The sequence below is a fragment of the Salmo salar genome, chromosome 02, assembly GCF_965601325.2.
Source record: "Salmo salar chromosome 02, fSalSal1, whole genome shotgun sequence".
In the NCBI taxonomy this organism is placed as follows: domain Eukaryota; kingdom Metazoa; phylum Chordata; class Actinopteri; order Salmoniformes; family Salmonidae; genus Salmo; species Salmo salar.
The window spans coordinates 65,409,988-65,428,123 of NC_138292.1; the positions used below are offsets into that span (position 1 = coordinate 65,409,988).

General features: G+C 45.1%; 1 protein-coding gene across 1 annotated transcript in view; it reads left to right on the forward strand.

Moving 5' to 3' along the window:
- Positions 1 to 11,076, forward strand: part of LOC106589633 (phospholipid phosphatase-related protein type 5) — a 33,618-nt gene extending 22,542 nt beyond the window's left edge. Inside the window, exons 2-6 of the mRNA XM_045707729.2 lie at positions 1,544 to 1,664; positions 1,924 to 2,174; positions 2,557 to 2,733; positions 4,443 to 4,570; positions 5,983 to 11,076. Of these exons, the coding sequence (XP_045563685.2) occupies positions 1,544 to 1,664; positions 1,924 to 2,174; positions 2,557 to 2,733; positions 4,443 to 4,570; positions 5,983 to 6,091 (786 nt within the window). The 3' untranslated portion in view covers positions 6,092 to 11,076. The remainder of the gene's footprint in view (positions 1 to 1,543; positions 1,665 to 1,923; positions 2,175 to 2,556; positions 2,734 to 4,442; positions 4,571 to 5,982) is intronic.
- Positions 11,077 to 18,136: the final 7,060 nt, after the last annotated feature.

Sequence of the window (18,136 nt, forward strand, 5' to 3'; positions counted from 1 at the left end):
CTATGCAGTAGTTATTTCTCCATGCAGTAGTTATATCTCTGTACAGCAGTTATGTCTCTATGTAGTAGTTCTATATCAGAAACGCAGAATCAGTATTTCACATAACTGCATCATCTACATCTTTGTCTAAGAGAGATAAATATACCAGTATACCAGTGCTCTACCCACTATACCAGTACCCACCTCTCCCCACTATACCAGTACCCACCTCTCCCCACTATACCAGTACCCGCCTCTCCCCACTATACCAGTACCCACCTCTACCCGCTATACCAGTACCCACCTCTACCCGCTATACCAGTACCCACCTCTACCCGCTATACCAGTACCCACCTCTACCCGCTATACCAGTACCCACCTCTCCCCGCTATACCAGTACCCACCTCTACCCACTATACCAGTACCCACCTCTCCCCGCTATGCCAGTACCCACCTCTCCCCACTATACCAGTATCCACCTCTCCCCACTATACCAGTACCCACCTCTACCCACTATACCAGTACCCACCTCTCCCCACTATACCAGTACCCACCTCTACCCGCTATGCCAGTACCCACCTCTCCCCACTATACCAGTACCCACCTCTACCCGCTATGCCAGTACCCACCTCTCCCCACTATACCAGTACCCACCTCTCCCCACTATACCAGTACCCAGCTCTCCCCACTATACCAGTATCCACCTCTCCCCACTATACCAGTACCCACCTCTCCCCGCTATGCCAGTACCCACCTCTCCCCACTATACCAGTACCCACCTCTCCCTGCTATGCCAGTACCCACCTCTCCCCACTATACCAGTACCCACCTCTCCCCACTATACCAGTACCCTCCTCTTCTCCACACTAAACCAGTACCCAACTCCTCTCCACACTAAACCAGTACCCACCTCCTCTCCACACTAAACCAGTACCCACCTCCTCTCCACGCTAAACCAGTACCCACCTCCTCTCCACGACTAAACCAGTACCCACCTCCTCTCCACGCTAAACCAGTACCCACCTCCTCTCCACACTAAACCAGTACCCACCTCCTCTCCACACTAAACCAGTACCCACCTCCTCTCCACACTAAACCAGTACTCACCTCCTATCCACACTAAACCAGTACCCACCTCCTCTCCACACTAAACCAGTACCCACCTCCTCTCCACACTAAACCAGTACCCACCTCCTCTCCACACTAAACCAGTACCCACCTCCTCTCCACACTAAACCAGTACCCACCTCCTCTCCACACTAAACCAGGGTCCTGCCCTAAACCAGGGTCCTGCCCAACCATAAAAATGTAATGCACAGTCGGCAGGTTACTTCTCCAGAGGAAAGTTGTAACAGAATGGAATATTTCCATTTGTTGTACTGTTAATAAACTAGCCATAAATAATGCCATATACAAGAACTGAGTATACTGTGAACAAATACAGGAGACCGTTCCTACATAGTGGGTTTGGATTTGCTCGTAGCTCTTTCAGTGTTTTATACTAACCTCTCTGCCTTTCTCTCTGTCTGTCTGTCCATCCGTCCATCTGTCCGTCTGTCTGTAGATTCTGATTGGAGAGGTGACGACGTTCTTTGTGAAAGCGGAGGGGGCTCAGGAGAAGACCATTGTGACGGCTGACTGCTGTTACTTCAATCCCCTCCTCCGCAGGATAGTACGCTTCCTGGGTGAGCCTCGCCGATAGGTCCCACTGTACATTACACCATATTGAACCTGGTGTATATTGGTCCTAATATATTGTACAATATATTGGGCATGCTGCCTCACTACTGTCATTCAGCATAGAATGAAGGGCTTTCTCTCTCTCTGTCTGTCTGTCTATTCCTTCTATTCTCCCTCTCTTCATATCCCTCTCTCTCTCCTCCCACATCCTCTCCCCTCACCCTCCACCTCCTCCACCCCCCTTCTCCTCCTCCACCCCCTCAGGCGTCTACTCCTTTGGCCTCTTCGCCACCACTATCTTCGCCAACGCGGGCCAGGTGGTGACAGGAAACCAGACCCCTCACTTCCTGTCTGCCTGCCGCCCCAACTACACAGTCTTGGGCTGCCAGTCCCCCATGCAGTACATCACAGAGCGCCGCGCCTGCACCGGGAACCCCTACCTGGTGGCGTCCGCACGCAAGTCCTTCCCCTCCAAGGACGCGGCCCTCAGCATCTACTCTGCTGTCTACACAGTGGTAGGAACTAGGGGGATGTTAGAGGGGAAGGAATAAATTGTGACACCGGGAAGAATAAAGATATGTTTTCTGATATCAGTGTTTTGAAGTGTGAATGTATGTTTCCGTACATTTCTATGTGCTTATGTGGAGGTAGAGGGTATATCTACAATGTATAGCTCTGTCTGTGCTTCTGTGGAGTTACTGTATATCTAGAATGTGTAGCTCTGTGTGTGCTTCTGTGGAGGTACTGTATATCTAGACTTTATAGCTCTGTGTTCGCTTCTGTGGAGGTACTGTATATCTAGACTTTATAGCTCTGCTTGCATCTTAACCTCCACCTCTGTGTGTGTGTCTGCAGAGTAGCTTTTAAATGAACTATTCCTTTCTGTGTGTGTTTCAGATGTACGTGACGCTGGTGTTCCGTACAAAGGGCACCCGGCTGACCAAGCCCACCCTGTGTCTGACCCTCCTGTCCCTGGCTGTGCTGGTGGGGGTGGTGAGGGTCACGGAGTACAGGAACCATTGGGGTGACATCCTGGCTGGATACCTGACCGGAGGGGCCATCGCTGCCTTCCTGGTGAGGGGACTGGGGAGTAGGGGATGGGGAGGTGGTAGAAGTGGGGGTGGGGTGGTGGGTAGGTGTGGAGGGTAGGTGTGGGGGGTAGGTGTGACGGGTAGGGTTGGAGGGTAGGGGTGGAGGGTAGGTGTGGTGGGTAGGGGTGGAGGGTAGGGGTGGAGGGTAGTGGTGGAGGGTAGGGGTGGAGGGTAGGGGTGGAGGGTAGGGGTGGAGGGTAGGGTAGGGGTGGTGGGTAGGGGTGGTGGGTAGGGGTGGTGGGTAGGGGTGGAGGGTGGTGGTGGTGGGTAGGGGTGGAGGGTAGGTGTGGTGGGTAGGGGTGGAGGGTAGGTGTGGTCGGTAGGGGATGGAGGGTAGGGGTGGAGGGTAGGAGGGCGGGTAGGGGAGGGAGTGTAGGGGTGGAGGGTAGGTGTGGAGGGTAGGTGTGGAGGGTAGGCGGGTGGGTAGGGAGGGAGGGTAGGGATGGAGGGTAGGTGTGGTGGGTAGGGGTGGAGGGTAGGGATGGAGGGTAGGGGTGGCGGGTAGGGATGGCGGGTAGGGGTGGCGTGTAGAGGTGGAGGGTAGGGGTGGAGGGTAGGTGTGGTGGATAGGGGTGGAGGGTAGGTGTGGAGGGTAGGGGTGGAGGGTAGGGGTGGTGGGTAGGGGTGGACGGTAGTGGTGGTGGGTAGGGGTGGACGGTTAGGTGTGGAGGGTAGGGGTGGAGGGTAGGGGTGGAGGGTAGGGAGTGGAGGGTAGGGGTGGTGGGTAGGGGTGGTGGGTAGGGGTGGTGGGTAGGGGTGGAGGGTAGGGGGTGGCGGGTAGGAGTGGTGGGTAGGGGTGGTGGGTAGGGGTGGCGGGTACGGGTGGTGGGTAGGGGTGGCGGGTAGGGGTGGAGGGTAGGGGTGGTGGGTAGGGGTGGTGGGTAGGGGTGGTGGGTAGGGGTGGAGGGTAGGGGGTGGCGGGTAGGAGTGGTGGGTAGGGGTGGTGGGTAGGTGTGGAGGGTAGGGGTGGTGGGTAGGGGTGGAGGGTAGGGGTGGTGGGTAGGGGTGGCGGGTAGGGGTGGTGGGTAGGGGTGGCGGGTAGGGGTGGAGGGTAGGGGTGGTGGGTAGGGGTGGCGGGTAGGGGTGGTGGGTAGGGGTGGCGGGTACGGGTGGTGGGTAGGGGTGGCGGGTAGGGGTGGAGGGTAGGGGTGGGTAATGTCCTGGTTGGATACCTGACTGGAGGGGCCATCGCTGTCTTCCTAGTGAGGGGACTGGGGGAGTAGAGGTGGGGATGAGGGCTAAATGGGGAGATGGGGGTAATGGTGGGTGTAGGGGTGGGGATGAAGGCTAGATGGGGAGATGGGGGTAATGGTGTGTGTAGGGGTGGGGATGAGGGCTAGATGGGGAGATGGGGGTAATGGTGGGTGTAGGGGTGGGGATGAGGGCTAGATGGGGAGATGGGGTAGGGGTAATGGTGAGGATGGGGGTGCAAGTAGGAGGGTGGAAGTGGAGGATGGGGCATTGGGATTTTGTGCATTACCCATTCAGTTTCAAGTTAGAGCCGCAATGTTTCAATTTACATCACTTTAAATAACTTGTCTTCGGCAGCACATTTTTACAGACTCTCTCTCTCTCTCTCTCCTACTCTCTCTTTCCTTCTCTCCCTACCCCTTCTCTCTCCATCTATCACTCTCATTCTCTCTCTCTGTCTCTCTTTCCATCCCTCTTTCAATCTCCTCCTCTCTCTACCAGGTGACATGTGTGATCAACAACTTCCAGCAGACGGCGTCAGCCCTGCCCCCGCTGCCCCCCCAGCGCCCTCAGCCCCCCCACGGCATGCCGCTGTCCACCCTACCTCGCGTGGAGAGTCCACTTGAAAAGTTAAGTTGCCCTCAGGTAAGGGCTGGGGGGTCACAGGGGATAGTGTTCTCATAAAATGAGCCGTCCTCAAATCTCTTGTAAATATGAATTCAAATATGAATGTGAATTCAGTGAATTCATTCGTTCATATTCATTCTTACAAGAAGGGTATTTTTTTATGGGTCTCTTTAGTATATTGGTTTGGTTGCTACATGTGTTCTCTCGCTTGGTTAACCCTCATATCACTTATGATTAACCTGGTTAACCCTCATATCCTTATGATTAACCTGGTTAACCCTCATATCCTTATGATTAACCTGGTTAACCCTCATATCCCTTATGGTTAACCCTCATATCACTTATGATTAACCTGGTTAACCCTCATATCACTTATGATTAACCTGGTTAACCCTCATATCCTTATGATTAACCTGGTTAACCCTCATATCCTTATGATTAACCTGGTTAACCCTCATATCCCTTATGGTTAACCCTCATATCACTTATGATTAACCTGGTTAACCCTCATATCACTTATGATTAACCTGGTTAACCCTCATATCCTTATGATTAACCTGGTTAACCCTCATATCCCTTATGGTTAACCCTCATATCACTTATGATTAACCTGGTTAACCCTCATATCACTTATGATTAACCTGGTTAACCCTCATATCCTTATGATTAACCTGGTTAACCCTCATATCCCTTATGGTTAACCCTCATATCACTTATGATTAACCTGGTTAACCCTCATATCACTTATGATTAACCTGGTTAACCCTCATATCCTTATGATTAACCTGGTTAACCCTCATATCCCTTATGGTTAACCCTCATATCACTTATGATTAACCTGGTTAACCCTCATATCCTTATGATTAACCTGGTTAACCCTCATATCACTTATGATTAACCTGGTTAACCCTCATATCCTTATGATTAACCTGGTTAACCCTCATATCACTTATGATTAACCTGGTTAACCCTCATATCCCTTATGATTAACCTGGTTAACGCTCATATCCCTTATGATTAACCTGGTTAACCCTCATATCACTTATGATTAACCTGGTTAACCCTCATATCCCTTATGGTTAACCCTCATATCCCTTATGATTAACCTGGTTAACCCTCATATCCCTTATGATTAACCTGGTTAACCCTCATATCCCTTATGATTAACCTGGTTAAATCAAGTTTAAATAGATTATACTGTTCAATAATAATATCCTCCCCTTTTCCATCTTTATGAAACCCGATCTGTCTAAACCTTGTCCCATCCCCTCCCAACACAGACCTATACCTCTTTAAATCTTCCAGTCCCATTTGTATTATTTCCCTCTGTGACCCTGTACTTCTAATTCTTTAACACATTCCTATCCTTCTTGCCTCCTAACCTTGTTCTCTCCTTCTCTCTCCCCTCCCCCAGGTTCCAAGACTACCGTACACTGAGATCACATGACCATCAGCCATACCTGTGCCCCGCCCCTCCCGATGTGCTCCTCCCCTCGCGGCGCTTCATCTCCAGCGAAGTCTAGACCTGCCCTCCATCTCCGAGCACCACGCCCCCTGTCCCGCCCACCCTGAGGGGCGGTCCCCTCTCCGACGCTCATTCTCCACCCAGGTCTAGAACATGGAACCTAGAACCTAAATCACCCAAATCCAACCTCAAAACAACCTTACCTGGGAGGGACTACCTGGGCTCGTCCAATAAGAAAGGCTTGTTTTCGTTTTCCGTTGCAAAACATTTTGCTACGGTGTGCAGTAATGAATACGACCCTGAAGTAGGTAGAAGTTTACCCTAACCATTAATACATGGTCAAATATCTTGTCATCCTTGTATGGTTAGGGTTGGGGGTAAGGGGAATCTGATCCTAGATCTGTGGTTAGTCTCCATCACCATGGAGACGACCCAGGCCATGGCCATGGTAAGTCCTCTGCGGGCTAAATGGATTTGATCGGATATGGCGTCCTTTCCCTCTGTCTGTCTCGACCTTGTTCATCAAAAGTAGTTTTTTGCCTCCTACTCTTTTGATTTTTTTCCCAAGATGACCCAGTGGTGTACAAATACAAGCTCACCAAAGCCAAGACTACTAAGAGCTGTGGAAGCAATTACAGTACCTTTCCCTTTGTCACAGTTCTATTGTTTTGTCTCCACTTCTCCTTTTGGGCCTCCTCCTTTTCTTCTTCTACTACTCTACTTTAATGTACAGACAGAGAACACTAAACAGTGGTTGAACGACACAGAAAGAGGGGCGCGGTGGATAAAAATGTAAAAAACACAGTGGAAAGATGAGATCAATATACAGTACCAGTCAAAAGTTTGGACACACCTACTCATTCAAGGGGTTTTCTTTATTTTTACTATTTTCTCCATTGTAGAATAATAGTGAAGACATCAAAACTATAAAATAACCCATATGGAATCATGTAGTAATCAAAAAAGTTTTAAACAAATCAAAATATATTTTATATTTGAGATTCTTCAAAGTAGCCACCATTTACCTTGATGACAGCTTTGCACACGCTTGGCATTCTCTCAACCAGCTTCACCTGGAATGCTTTTCCAACAATCTTGAAGGAGTTCCCACATACGCTGAGCACTTGTTGGCTGCTTTTCCCTTCACTCTGCGGTCCAACTCATCCCAAACCATCTCCTTCTTAGTCAAATAGGCCTTACACAGCCTGGAGGTGTGTTGGGTCATTGTCCTGTTGAAAATCAGCAATGGCGTATCGCTACAGAATGCTGTGGTAGCCATGCTGGTTAAGTGTGTGCGTTTCACGAAGTCACAGCAGTTGGAACCAATAATCTCAAATTTGGACTAATCAGACCAAAGGACAGATTTCCACCGGTCTAATGTCCATTTCTCATATTTCTTGACCCAAGCAATTCTCCTCTTCTTATTGGTGTCCTTTAGTAGTGGTTTCTTTGCAGCAATTCAACCATGATGGCCTGATTCATGCAGTCTCCTCTGAACAGTTGATGTTGAGATGTGTCTGTTACTTGAACTCTGTGAAGCATTTATTTGGGCTGCAATTTCTGAAGCTGGTAATGAACTTATCCTCTGCACCAGAGGTAACTCTTGGTTTTCCTTTCCTGTGGCGATCCTCATGAGAGCAAGTTTCATCACAGCACTTGATGGTTTTTGCAACTGTACTTGAAGAAACTTTCAAAGTTCTCGAAATGTTCCGTATTGACTGACATTCATGTCTTAAAGTAATGATGGACTGTCGTTTCTCTTTGCTTATTTGAGCTGTTCTTGCTATAATATGGACTTGGTCTTTTACCAAATAGGGCTATCTTCTGTATACCACCCCTACCTTGTCACAACACAACTGATTCACCTCAAACGCATTTAGAAGGAAAGAAATTCCAGAAATTAACTTTTAAGAAGGCACACCTGTTAATTGAAATACATTCCAGGTGACTACCTCACGAAGCTGGTTGAGAGAATTTCAAAAGTGTGCAAAGGTATCAAAATATATAAATATATTTTGATTTGTTTAACACTTTTTTTTGGTTACTACATGATTCCATATGTTATTCCATAGTTGTGATGTCTTCACTGTTATTCTACAATGTAGAAACTAGTAAAAAGAAAGAAAAACCCTTGAATGAGTAGGTGTGTCCAAGCTTTTGACTGGTACTGTAAGTCCTCAGTGACTGAAGGATGGAATCAAAGGAGCTGTTTGTAAAACTCAGGAAAAAAAACCAGGACAAAGGAATAAGAACGGTTAAGAAGATTTTTTAATATTTTTATGTGGTGAAAGAGGATGTACTTTTGCAGATGATGGTGATGGCTCAGTTTAACTACCAGAGGCGTATATGCTTATATATGATTAAGTATATGTTGTGTATTTTGTGTTTTGGGGGATATTTAGTTTAGTTAAATTCTAGTCTCTGCTGTAGCTTCACACTATAGTAATGTGATGTTGTTTTCCCTCATCTGACACAGAGTAACATTCAACTGGATATACTGTAACAACATATGATTAAATTACTGTTATTATACAGGTGGATAAAATGTTACCAAACAGACATAAATAGCTCAAACAACCCTCAAGACGTCACGATGCAACAGCCCAGTTACTAACACCCAATAACTTTCCTACATTCTGGAATATACATTTGATATATTTCTTTAAATATACATTCATTATCACTACTGAAGTGGACTGGCTACCTGTCATTCATTATCACTACTGAAGCGGACTGGCTACCTGTCATTCATTATCACTATTGAAGTGGACTGGCTACCTGTCATTCATTATCACTACTGAAGTGGACTGGCTACCTGTCATTCATTATCACTATTGAAGTGGACTGGCTACCTGTCATTCATTATCACTACTGAAGTGGACTGGCTACCTGTCATTCATTATCACTACTGAAGTGGACTGGCTACCTGTCATTCATTATCACTATTGAAGTGGACTGGCTACCTGTCATTCATTATCACTACTGAAGTGGACTGGCTACCTGTCATTCATTATCACTACTGAAGTGGACTGGCTACCTGTCATTCATTATCACTACTGAAGTGGACTGGCTACCTGTCATTCATTATCACTACTGAAGTGGACTGGCTACCTGTCATTCATTATCACTACTGAAGTGGACTGGCTACCTGTCATTCACTATCACTACTGAAGTGGACTGGCTACCTGTCATTCATTATCACTATTGAAGTGGACTGGCTACCTGTCATTCATTATCACTACTGAAGTGGACTGGCTACCTGTCATTCATTATCACTACTGAAGTGGACTGGCTACCTGTCATTCATTATCACTATTGAAGTGGACTGGCTACCTGTCATTCATTATCACTATTGAAGTGGACTGGCTACCTGTCATTCATTATCACTACTGAAGTGGACTGGCTACCTGTCATTCATTATCACTACTGAAGTGGACTGGCTACCTGTCATTCATTATCACTATTGAAGTGGACTGGCTACCTGTCATTCATTATCACTATTGAAGTGGACTGGCTACCTGTCATTCATTATCACTATTGAAGTGGACTGGCTACCTGTCATTCATTATCACTATTGAAGTGGACTGGCTACCTGTCATTCATTATCACTACTGAAGTGGACTGGCTACCTGTCATTCATTATCACTACTGAAGCGGACTGGCTACCTGTCATTCATTATCACTATTGAAGTGGACTGGCTACCTGTCATTCATTATCACTATTGAAGTGGACTGGCTACCTGTCATTCATTATCACTATTGAAGTGGACTTTTGTGGTTTGTTTACTTGTTGATGTATTTCTATCATTTTTATATTTATGAAGCGAAATGTTGCTGCTAGGTCAGTGTGGTTCACTCTTTCACTTAGCATGGCAGTTTTTCTACTATCCGTTTACACAGACGCTGCCCTCTTCTTCCTGCTCCTCTTCCTCATGTTCCTCTTCATCCCCATTGTCATCACTTTCCCCTTTCATACTTCTCCTTAAATAGCCTGAAATCCAACTATCGATCTGTTGTAACAAAAGTGATTTGGAACAATGTTCATTTGGGAGTCCAGGCTTCTCTTCAACCCCGTCTTTTCCAGGTCAACATCTGTACTGTACCTCCTCTCTTCAACCCCGTCTTTTCCAGGTCAACATCTGTACTGTACCTCCTCTCTTCAACCCCGTCTTTTCCAGGTCAACATCTGTACTGTACCTCTTCTCTTCAACCCCGTCTTTTTCAGGTCAACATCTGTACTGTACCTCCTCTCTTCAACCCCGTCTTTTCCAGGTCAACATCTGTACTGTACCTCCTCTCTTCAACCCCGTCTTTTCCAGGTCAACATCTGTACTGTACCTCCTCTCTTCAACCCCGTCTTTTTCAGGTCAACATCTGTACTGTACCTCCTCTCTTCCATATTCACCACTCTATCTAGATCCCTCGTTCATTCTCTCTTTCACCTTTACTCCCTCCATTCTCTCTCCAGTCTAGTTAGAACACTGGAACAAGAGTGTATCGTGTCTTAAAGGTATACAGGTTTCTTGTTGTGTTTGATTATGTTATACTGTATGTTATATCAGTCATGCAAACAAGAGCATCAAACATCCTGAAACTGTCTGTTAAGAGCAAGAGTAGCAAACATCTAACTTTAGCTGGATTGTAGCATAAAGAGAGAGATGAAGTGACATTCTATAACAGACGCATTGTTAACACACAGGCTGTACAGTCAGTGATCAACAATTGACTCAACTTGAGAGAGTGACTGACGTGCGTGTGTGTGTGTGTGTGTGTGTGTGTGTGTGTGTGTGTGTGAAACAACATCCTAACTGTTAATGTGGTGATCCAAACTTTTTTTTTTAGGGTTCCCTGGCTGTCATATACTCCTACCAGAACTATGCAGTCATCATAACTTAGTGGTTCTCAGGCATTCTGAGGACTCGCTGAGAACCCCTTACAAAGCAGTCTCCATGAAGACGGTGCTCATCATAATGTTGTATTCATATTAGGATGTATCCTCTATTTTGTATAGATTTGTCAGAAAAATAAATGCCTATTGCTTTACCAAGGTTGACAAGCTCTCGTTATTTTCACCGCGCTGTTGGAAGCTCTGGTTGGAAGAAAACGTATTCTTCTCAACAATTACATGTTTATATGATTAAGCCCTGAAGGTATCATTTCTAGAATGATTCCACTCTAACTCATGGAGATTCCTAGTAGAATTTAGCAAAAAGAAATGTAAGGACACTGAGAAAAGCAATCCAGTATGGTGCAATGCTTCACCTAGTGTTGTATGAACATATTTCTCCCTGAAAGAGAGGTGTATCTGCAGTTCCAGCAACAACAAAGCGAACTCCCAGACAGTATTTTGGTTAGTAGTTGAGGGATGGAGAAATGAACTCACTCTCAAATTCCATGAGCTCAAACTGATAGTTATAAGCATGTTTTATTTACCTTTATTTAACCAGGCAAGTCAGTTAAGAACAAATTCTTATTTTCAATGATGGCCTAGGAACAGTGGTTTAACTGCCTTGTGCAGGGGCAGAACGACAGATTTTTATCTTGTCAGCTCGGGGATTTGAACTTGCAACCTCTCAGTTACTAGTCCAATGCTCTAACTACTAGGCTACGCTGCAGTGTTTGTTAACAATTGCATATTTATTTTTTTTACAAATAAAGGAATAAAACAAGCTTATATTTTTGGTTCTGGTGGGGTTTGAAAATTGAACTAAGCTCGTGAGGCATTATTAATAAAGTTATATTCTTCAAGAATCAATGGGTGCATATTCTTATTTTAAAAGTCCAAAAATGGATGTAGCAATCACAGTTTGCCCCTTTAAAGAAATAACGGCACAGTTTCTCTTCAAATAAAATATGTGAGCGAATGTTGCTGTTTATATTGGACAAATTGGTTCCAAACAAATCATTCGAACTCATGGAACAGTCCATCTCGAACTGTGTGTTCTTCAGCCACATGGTGGCGACATTTACCTCACTTGTCATTTATTGAGAGGAAAATGCACGTGTCACAGTTTGATAATAAAAAAGCTGATTTGGGTTATTAAGCGTTCCTTTCTGTAATGAGAGTAGTACTTGTTTTGATGAATTCAGACTCAATTTGAAAATGTGATATTTGACAAAATGCTGAGAATGGGTGTTTGGAACAGCCAGATGATATTATGTACAGCATTTTTCAAATAAATGAATTGATAGGCTACAATAATTCTTCAAAATATGCAGACAGATGCAAGCTGGCAGTTCTACGCACATTTTTTCTCTCTATCACACACCAAGTTACACACACACACACACACACACACACACACTGAGAACTCCCAGCACTCTCTCGTAGCCCCATCATCTTCTTCGGAAATTGCCTCTCAAGCACCATCGGCGCCCCATTAGAAAAGAGGAGTGCCATGCTGTAACCTTTTTAAATGACATTAGTGATGCACTCACTCTCACACACACACACTCCTATCTCCATCTTCTCTCTCTCTCTCTCTCTCTCTCTCTCTCTCTCCCTCTCTCTCTACTCGTTCTATCTATGTCTCTCTCCCACCCTCCTCCCCCTCGTCTATCCCACCCTTCTCCCCCTCTTCCTGAAGTTCTCTCCATCTAATTTACACTTGACACCACCAAATGGGCAAAAGCTGGTTGAATCAACATTGTTTCCATACCATTTCAACCAAAACAATCAATGTGATAACGCTGAATCAAAGTGGAAAACTGATTGGATTAGCAAGTCATCAACGGAAGGGCATTTCGTATTTTTTTACGCAACATTTATCCTAAATCCAATGGCATGGTGAAATGTTTTGATTTCATGTTGAATTCACGTTAGTTGACAACTCAACCAAATGTAAATCACAACTAGACGTTGAACATAGTGCACTGCTATATACTGTAAATAGCCCATTGTGGTCAAATGTAGTGCACTATGTAGGGAATGGGGTGCCATTTGGGAGGCGGCCATAGTTATCGGGTTGGCAAAGAAAAGCAGACGTGTCTACTCATCTAGCCCGTTTTATAAATGAGTGTGTGTGTGTGTTCCGACTCCTGGTGCTATGGTGATGTCTCCTCCCTGACTCACACTCTGTATGCCTGGCACAATGCCTATGACCCTGGAGTCACAGTCTGTCTGGACCAACACACACACACACACACACACACACACGACCGGTAGTATTCCTCTGCTAATGCTGTGTGCGTGCGTACGTGTGTTGATCCTGACCAAATGCAAACCACCGAACTCCAGAATACAAAGATAGCCTACTATCTGTCGTAGTAAATTACAAATATTGGTCTTTGCCTTGCCGCAGTCGCCTGATTACCAAATAGTCTGCCTCGGACGATTATGGAGCCATTAACCGTGTCTGTGTGTGAGAGAGCGAGGCAGGCAGAGAGAGAGCACAAGTTGACACACTCTGGGCCAAGGTAAGTGGCACAGCTACCATTCCCCTTAGCAACCTAGTACAATGGTCATTATATGGAGTTGTACAGTAACTTCAAACCGACTGTCATTTAGCCTCTACACACGTCGTTGTTGGACATCATTTTACTTTTCTCACTCTTGTTCAGTGGAAAATAAGCTTGAAGAAGAAGTCCACTGAGCCTTTTGGTTTTATGCATTTTCTACAGGAGCGTGTGAGCTAGGAGTGATGGAGGGCGTGCTCTTTCTTCGGGATTGGAATGGGAGAAGTGAGAGGTTGCAGTTCAGAATCAGCCGGCAGATGACACGAACGTTGGTTCATCCGATTGGTTCGTCCTAGAGCTTTCGGATCAGTGCTATCCGGGATCCTTGGAACGTCCATACCTAAACCATGCAACCCGCGAAAGAGAAATGAATTGGGGGGGGGGCGTTTCTCGCTGATATATTTTTTATGAAAACATGGTTCCTCTATGTGGTAAGGACTCGAGATATCCGATCTTGGACAACGGTGGAAGTGCGATGGACGGGTGAGTTTATCACTTATTATTATGGGCTATTAAGCCTGTCATCTCGTTCCGGGTGTAGCGACATTTAGGCTACAGTTCACCAGTAGCTTAGTATCGAGTTTTATTGATATTTTTTTGGTAGGCTATTCTAAACGAAATCTATACTGAACAAAAATATAAACGCAACATGGAACAATTTCAACGATTTTACTGAGTTACAGTTCATATAAGGAAATCAGTAAATGTAAATACATTCATTAGGCCCTAATCTATGGATTTCACATGACTGGGCAGAAGTGCTGTAGAACCAGGCCCAGCCAATCAGAATTAGTTTCCCCCCACAAAGGGGCATGATTACAGGCAGAAATACTCCTAAATTTCATCAGCTGTCAGGGTGGCTGGTCTCAGATGATCCCGCAGGTCAAGAAGCCGGATGTGGAGGTCCTGGGCTGGCGTGGTTACACATGGTCTGCGGTTGTGAGGCTGGTCGGGGGTACTGCCAAATTATCCAAAACGATGTTGGAGCCGGCTTATGGTAGAGAAATTAACATTAAACTATCTGGCAACAGCTCAGCATGCCAATTGCGCGCTCCCTCAAAATGTAGACATCTGTGGCATTGTGTTGTGTGACAAAACTGCACATTTAAGAGTGGCCGAGTATTGTCCCCAGCACAAGGTGCACCTGTGTAATGATCATGCTGTTTAATCAGTTTCTTGATATGCCACACTTTTCAGGTGGATGGATTATCTTGTCAAAGGAGAAATGCTCTCTAACAGGGATGTAAACAAATGTGTGCGGAAAATTAGAAAGAAATAAGCTTTTTTGTGCCCATTGAAACATTCTGGGATCTTTTATTTCAGCTCATGAAACATGGGACCAACACTTTACATGTTGCGTTAATATTTTTGTTCAGTATAGATGAATAACACTTTGTTTATTGATGGAAGGAAGCAGGAATATGTTGATGAATAGATAACCAAAGACAGGTCCCATTAAAAATAAGCATGCACTGTCAAAACTGTCAACAATATCACAGAATATTATTCTACAGTGTTTTATTGGTTAGGCTATTTTGTTGTTCTTGGAATGTTATTTAATTTCTTTATTTTAAGAATAATTAAATAGGAAATCAGCAGTTGCTACACCTATTTATTTGACTTATAAGGTAATATGTACAAATTGATTCTTGAAGAATATAGCCTAACTTATAAATGCCTCATGAGCTTAGTTCAACTGTCGTACCCCATCAGCACCCAAAACATGATTAAAACTATCATTTTGATATCTTGCATGGTCAGTCCTTGCATCCAAAGCTATGTCAATGAATTTGAGAGTGGTTGCATTTCTCCAGACCCATCCCTCAGCTTTTTACAGAAACGGGCGAGGAAAGAGCTTTGTTATTGTTTCTACTGCTGACAGCTGCTTTAAGGTCTGTTACTTGAGGGGGAAATGAATAGTGTGCAGTATAAGGCTGAAATAATCAGTTCACTGCTATTCTGAGAGTAGCCTACTATGTTCCACTTAGAGGAACTGGTCTACCGGATGTACAGTATCTACAAACAAAGAAACCCTAATATACAATCCTCTCACGTAGACGACAAAACAGGTGCTGCTATTTACAATGGTCAGAAGATGTCTTTATGGAATAGGGATTACTGTGTATTTAGCCTTCTGTATACTTAGGTGTTCCTCTTCTACAAAATATCTCTTTCTTTGTCACTAAGTGATGCCAAAAACTATGAGGAACAAAATACAATACATTTTCTACAGATTGATCATGTTGTCAACGGATCCCTAAAGTTCCAGAATAGTGACTCTGACTCCAGGATCAGTAGCTATAGGGCCTGGAGGAGAACTGATGCTGTAGGCAAACAGCAGCAACATACTGACAGCAGTGCTTCTGTTCCAACAGTAATGTAGAGGAATGTCCTCCTTTAATGATGAGCTTGCCGTTCTCATAGCCTACCAGGAAACACCCTATTTGCTAGTGTCTATCACATGAGAGAGAGCGGAAGAGAGAGAAACAGAGTGAGAGCGAGAGGTAGAAAGCTATAAGCCATGTAATGAGGGATATAGTGTCAGAATACTTGACGTGTCGGACTTGTTTTGGCTCTTCCTGTCAATGACGATGAGAGGGGAAGTAGACAGACAGGAAGAAGGTTGGTGAGAGTTTTGACAGAGTGGGACTCTCTCTCATTTGGCGGTGTTCCTCTATTCAAGGTGCATGTTACACCATGTGATTGATGGGCTGGTAGAGAGAATATCAGTCAATCAAGATATAAACCTTAAATTCAACAGTAGAGGTAGAGAGCGAGAGAGAGGCGTAAACTCCTTTTGTGTTTGTAAACCAGCCCTGAGTTCCCCACAGGGAGCTGTCCATGGTGCTGATACATTCAATCTCTCCCTCTCCTCTTCCCCCCTCCTCCTCTTCTACTCTCAGCTGTTGATTGACATCCACTGCCTCTAATTAGCAAGTGAGAGTGTGGTTGAGTCATGCTGACTGCCTTATTCGCACTGGGACAGGCAGAGAGGAGGTAGAGAGCAGGAGGGAGGGAGGGAGACAGGAAGAGAGGAAAATAAAGGGGGGAGAGAGAGATGGGACGAGAGAGAGAGGGAAGGAGACAGGCAGGCAGGGAGAGCTACAGTAGGTTAAAAGCTTGTTTGATAAAAGGGGTGAAGAGGTCAGAAAAGGGAGGAATGTAAACTGTTTACCAGTTCACTTCAGGTAGCGATTTCTGTCTTTCTTTGTGTACAGTGCATGTTATTGTTTGTTTTCTAATCCAACACTTTTCTTTCCCAGGCCACCATTTTCACAGATGTCTTCTGCCCCCTCCCTCCCTCCCTCCCTCTCATCTATCATTCTGTGAGTGAAGAATGAAGAAAAGAAAAAGAGAGAATGGATAGAGGGGAGAAGACAGGATTGATTGAGGGAGGTTAGACCCGGTGCTCCTGTCTCGACCACGGGTATTCTTGGGTTGATAATACAGATGTGGATGTTATTGCTTGAGAATACGCGTAGCCGAGTGGAAGCTATTGCATCGACAATTGACCTATATCATTACAACAAAAATACTTCCCCCCCTTTTTTTTATGGACAAGGTATATTGCCTTTCTATTTTCATTTTTTTTAAGCTTTATTGAAGAGATAGTGTTGGAAAGACAGGAACGATAGAGGAAGGGTGAGTCAAAGGGCAGTGGGCCAGATTCAAACCCACGCCGTCTCTGGCATGCATGCCATGTCAGCGGCTGCTGGACGACACAGGCCACTCACTTCCTGTATACATTTTTCACCTATATATTATATTGCCCAATCAACTCCTTAACAAGTGTGTAGGGATAAAGAGGAACCTTGTATTTTCACCTGTGCTGGTCCATGACAGCACTACCACCATCACCCCTCTATCCCATCACTATTTATATAACCACATGCTAGAACTGTGAGTGGGACTCTGACGTCTGCAGCGACAGCTAGAGACGGTAACACATGAAGACATGTTAAGGCTTGCATCACGGTGGCAGACATACCATATCAGCACCAGATACTGTAGACTGATCTAGGACCAGCTTTCCCTCCCAAGGCTAAAACTAACCTTATATCAGTGTCTAGGGGCAACTTTAAGGGCTACATTGCAGTGGCTGACGTTTCAGCTCCAGATAGAAGTTGCCCTTAGGCACAGATCTAGGATCAATTCACCCTCCCCAAATCCTAACCTAAACCACTTCTGGTGAAAAAGCCCAAATTGATCTGTGTCTAGAGGCAGCTTCACTCTACTCTGACATCCATCTCACCAAGGGATCTGGGGAATATTTTTGATAGCCTGGCCCTGGTTAAACTAGACTGAATGCTGCACTCACAATGAAACACAGTGTTCAGTCTGGTCTACCCAGGCTACTACATTGTCATTGCTTGGGTGTATTCATTAGTGCACACTGTAGCAAAATATTTTGCAACTGAAAACCTTTGTAACAAAATCAAGAGTTTCTTATTGGACAAGTTCAGGTATGTTCCTCCCTGTTTCAGTGTTGGCTTTCGTTTGGTTCATAATAAATACACCCCCTAACTGATGAATGGTTGCAGATTAGAGAATGCCAGAGGTGTTGGGGAAAATGTGTTGAAATACATTTTAGTACATTATTATTGCTGATAATGTATTTCCAATAAATCAACATGAGCTTTCTTTGTAT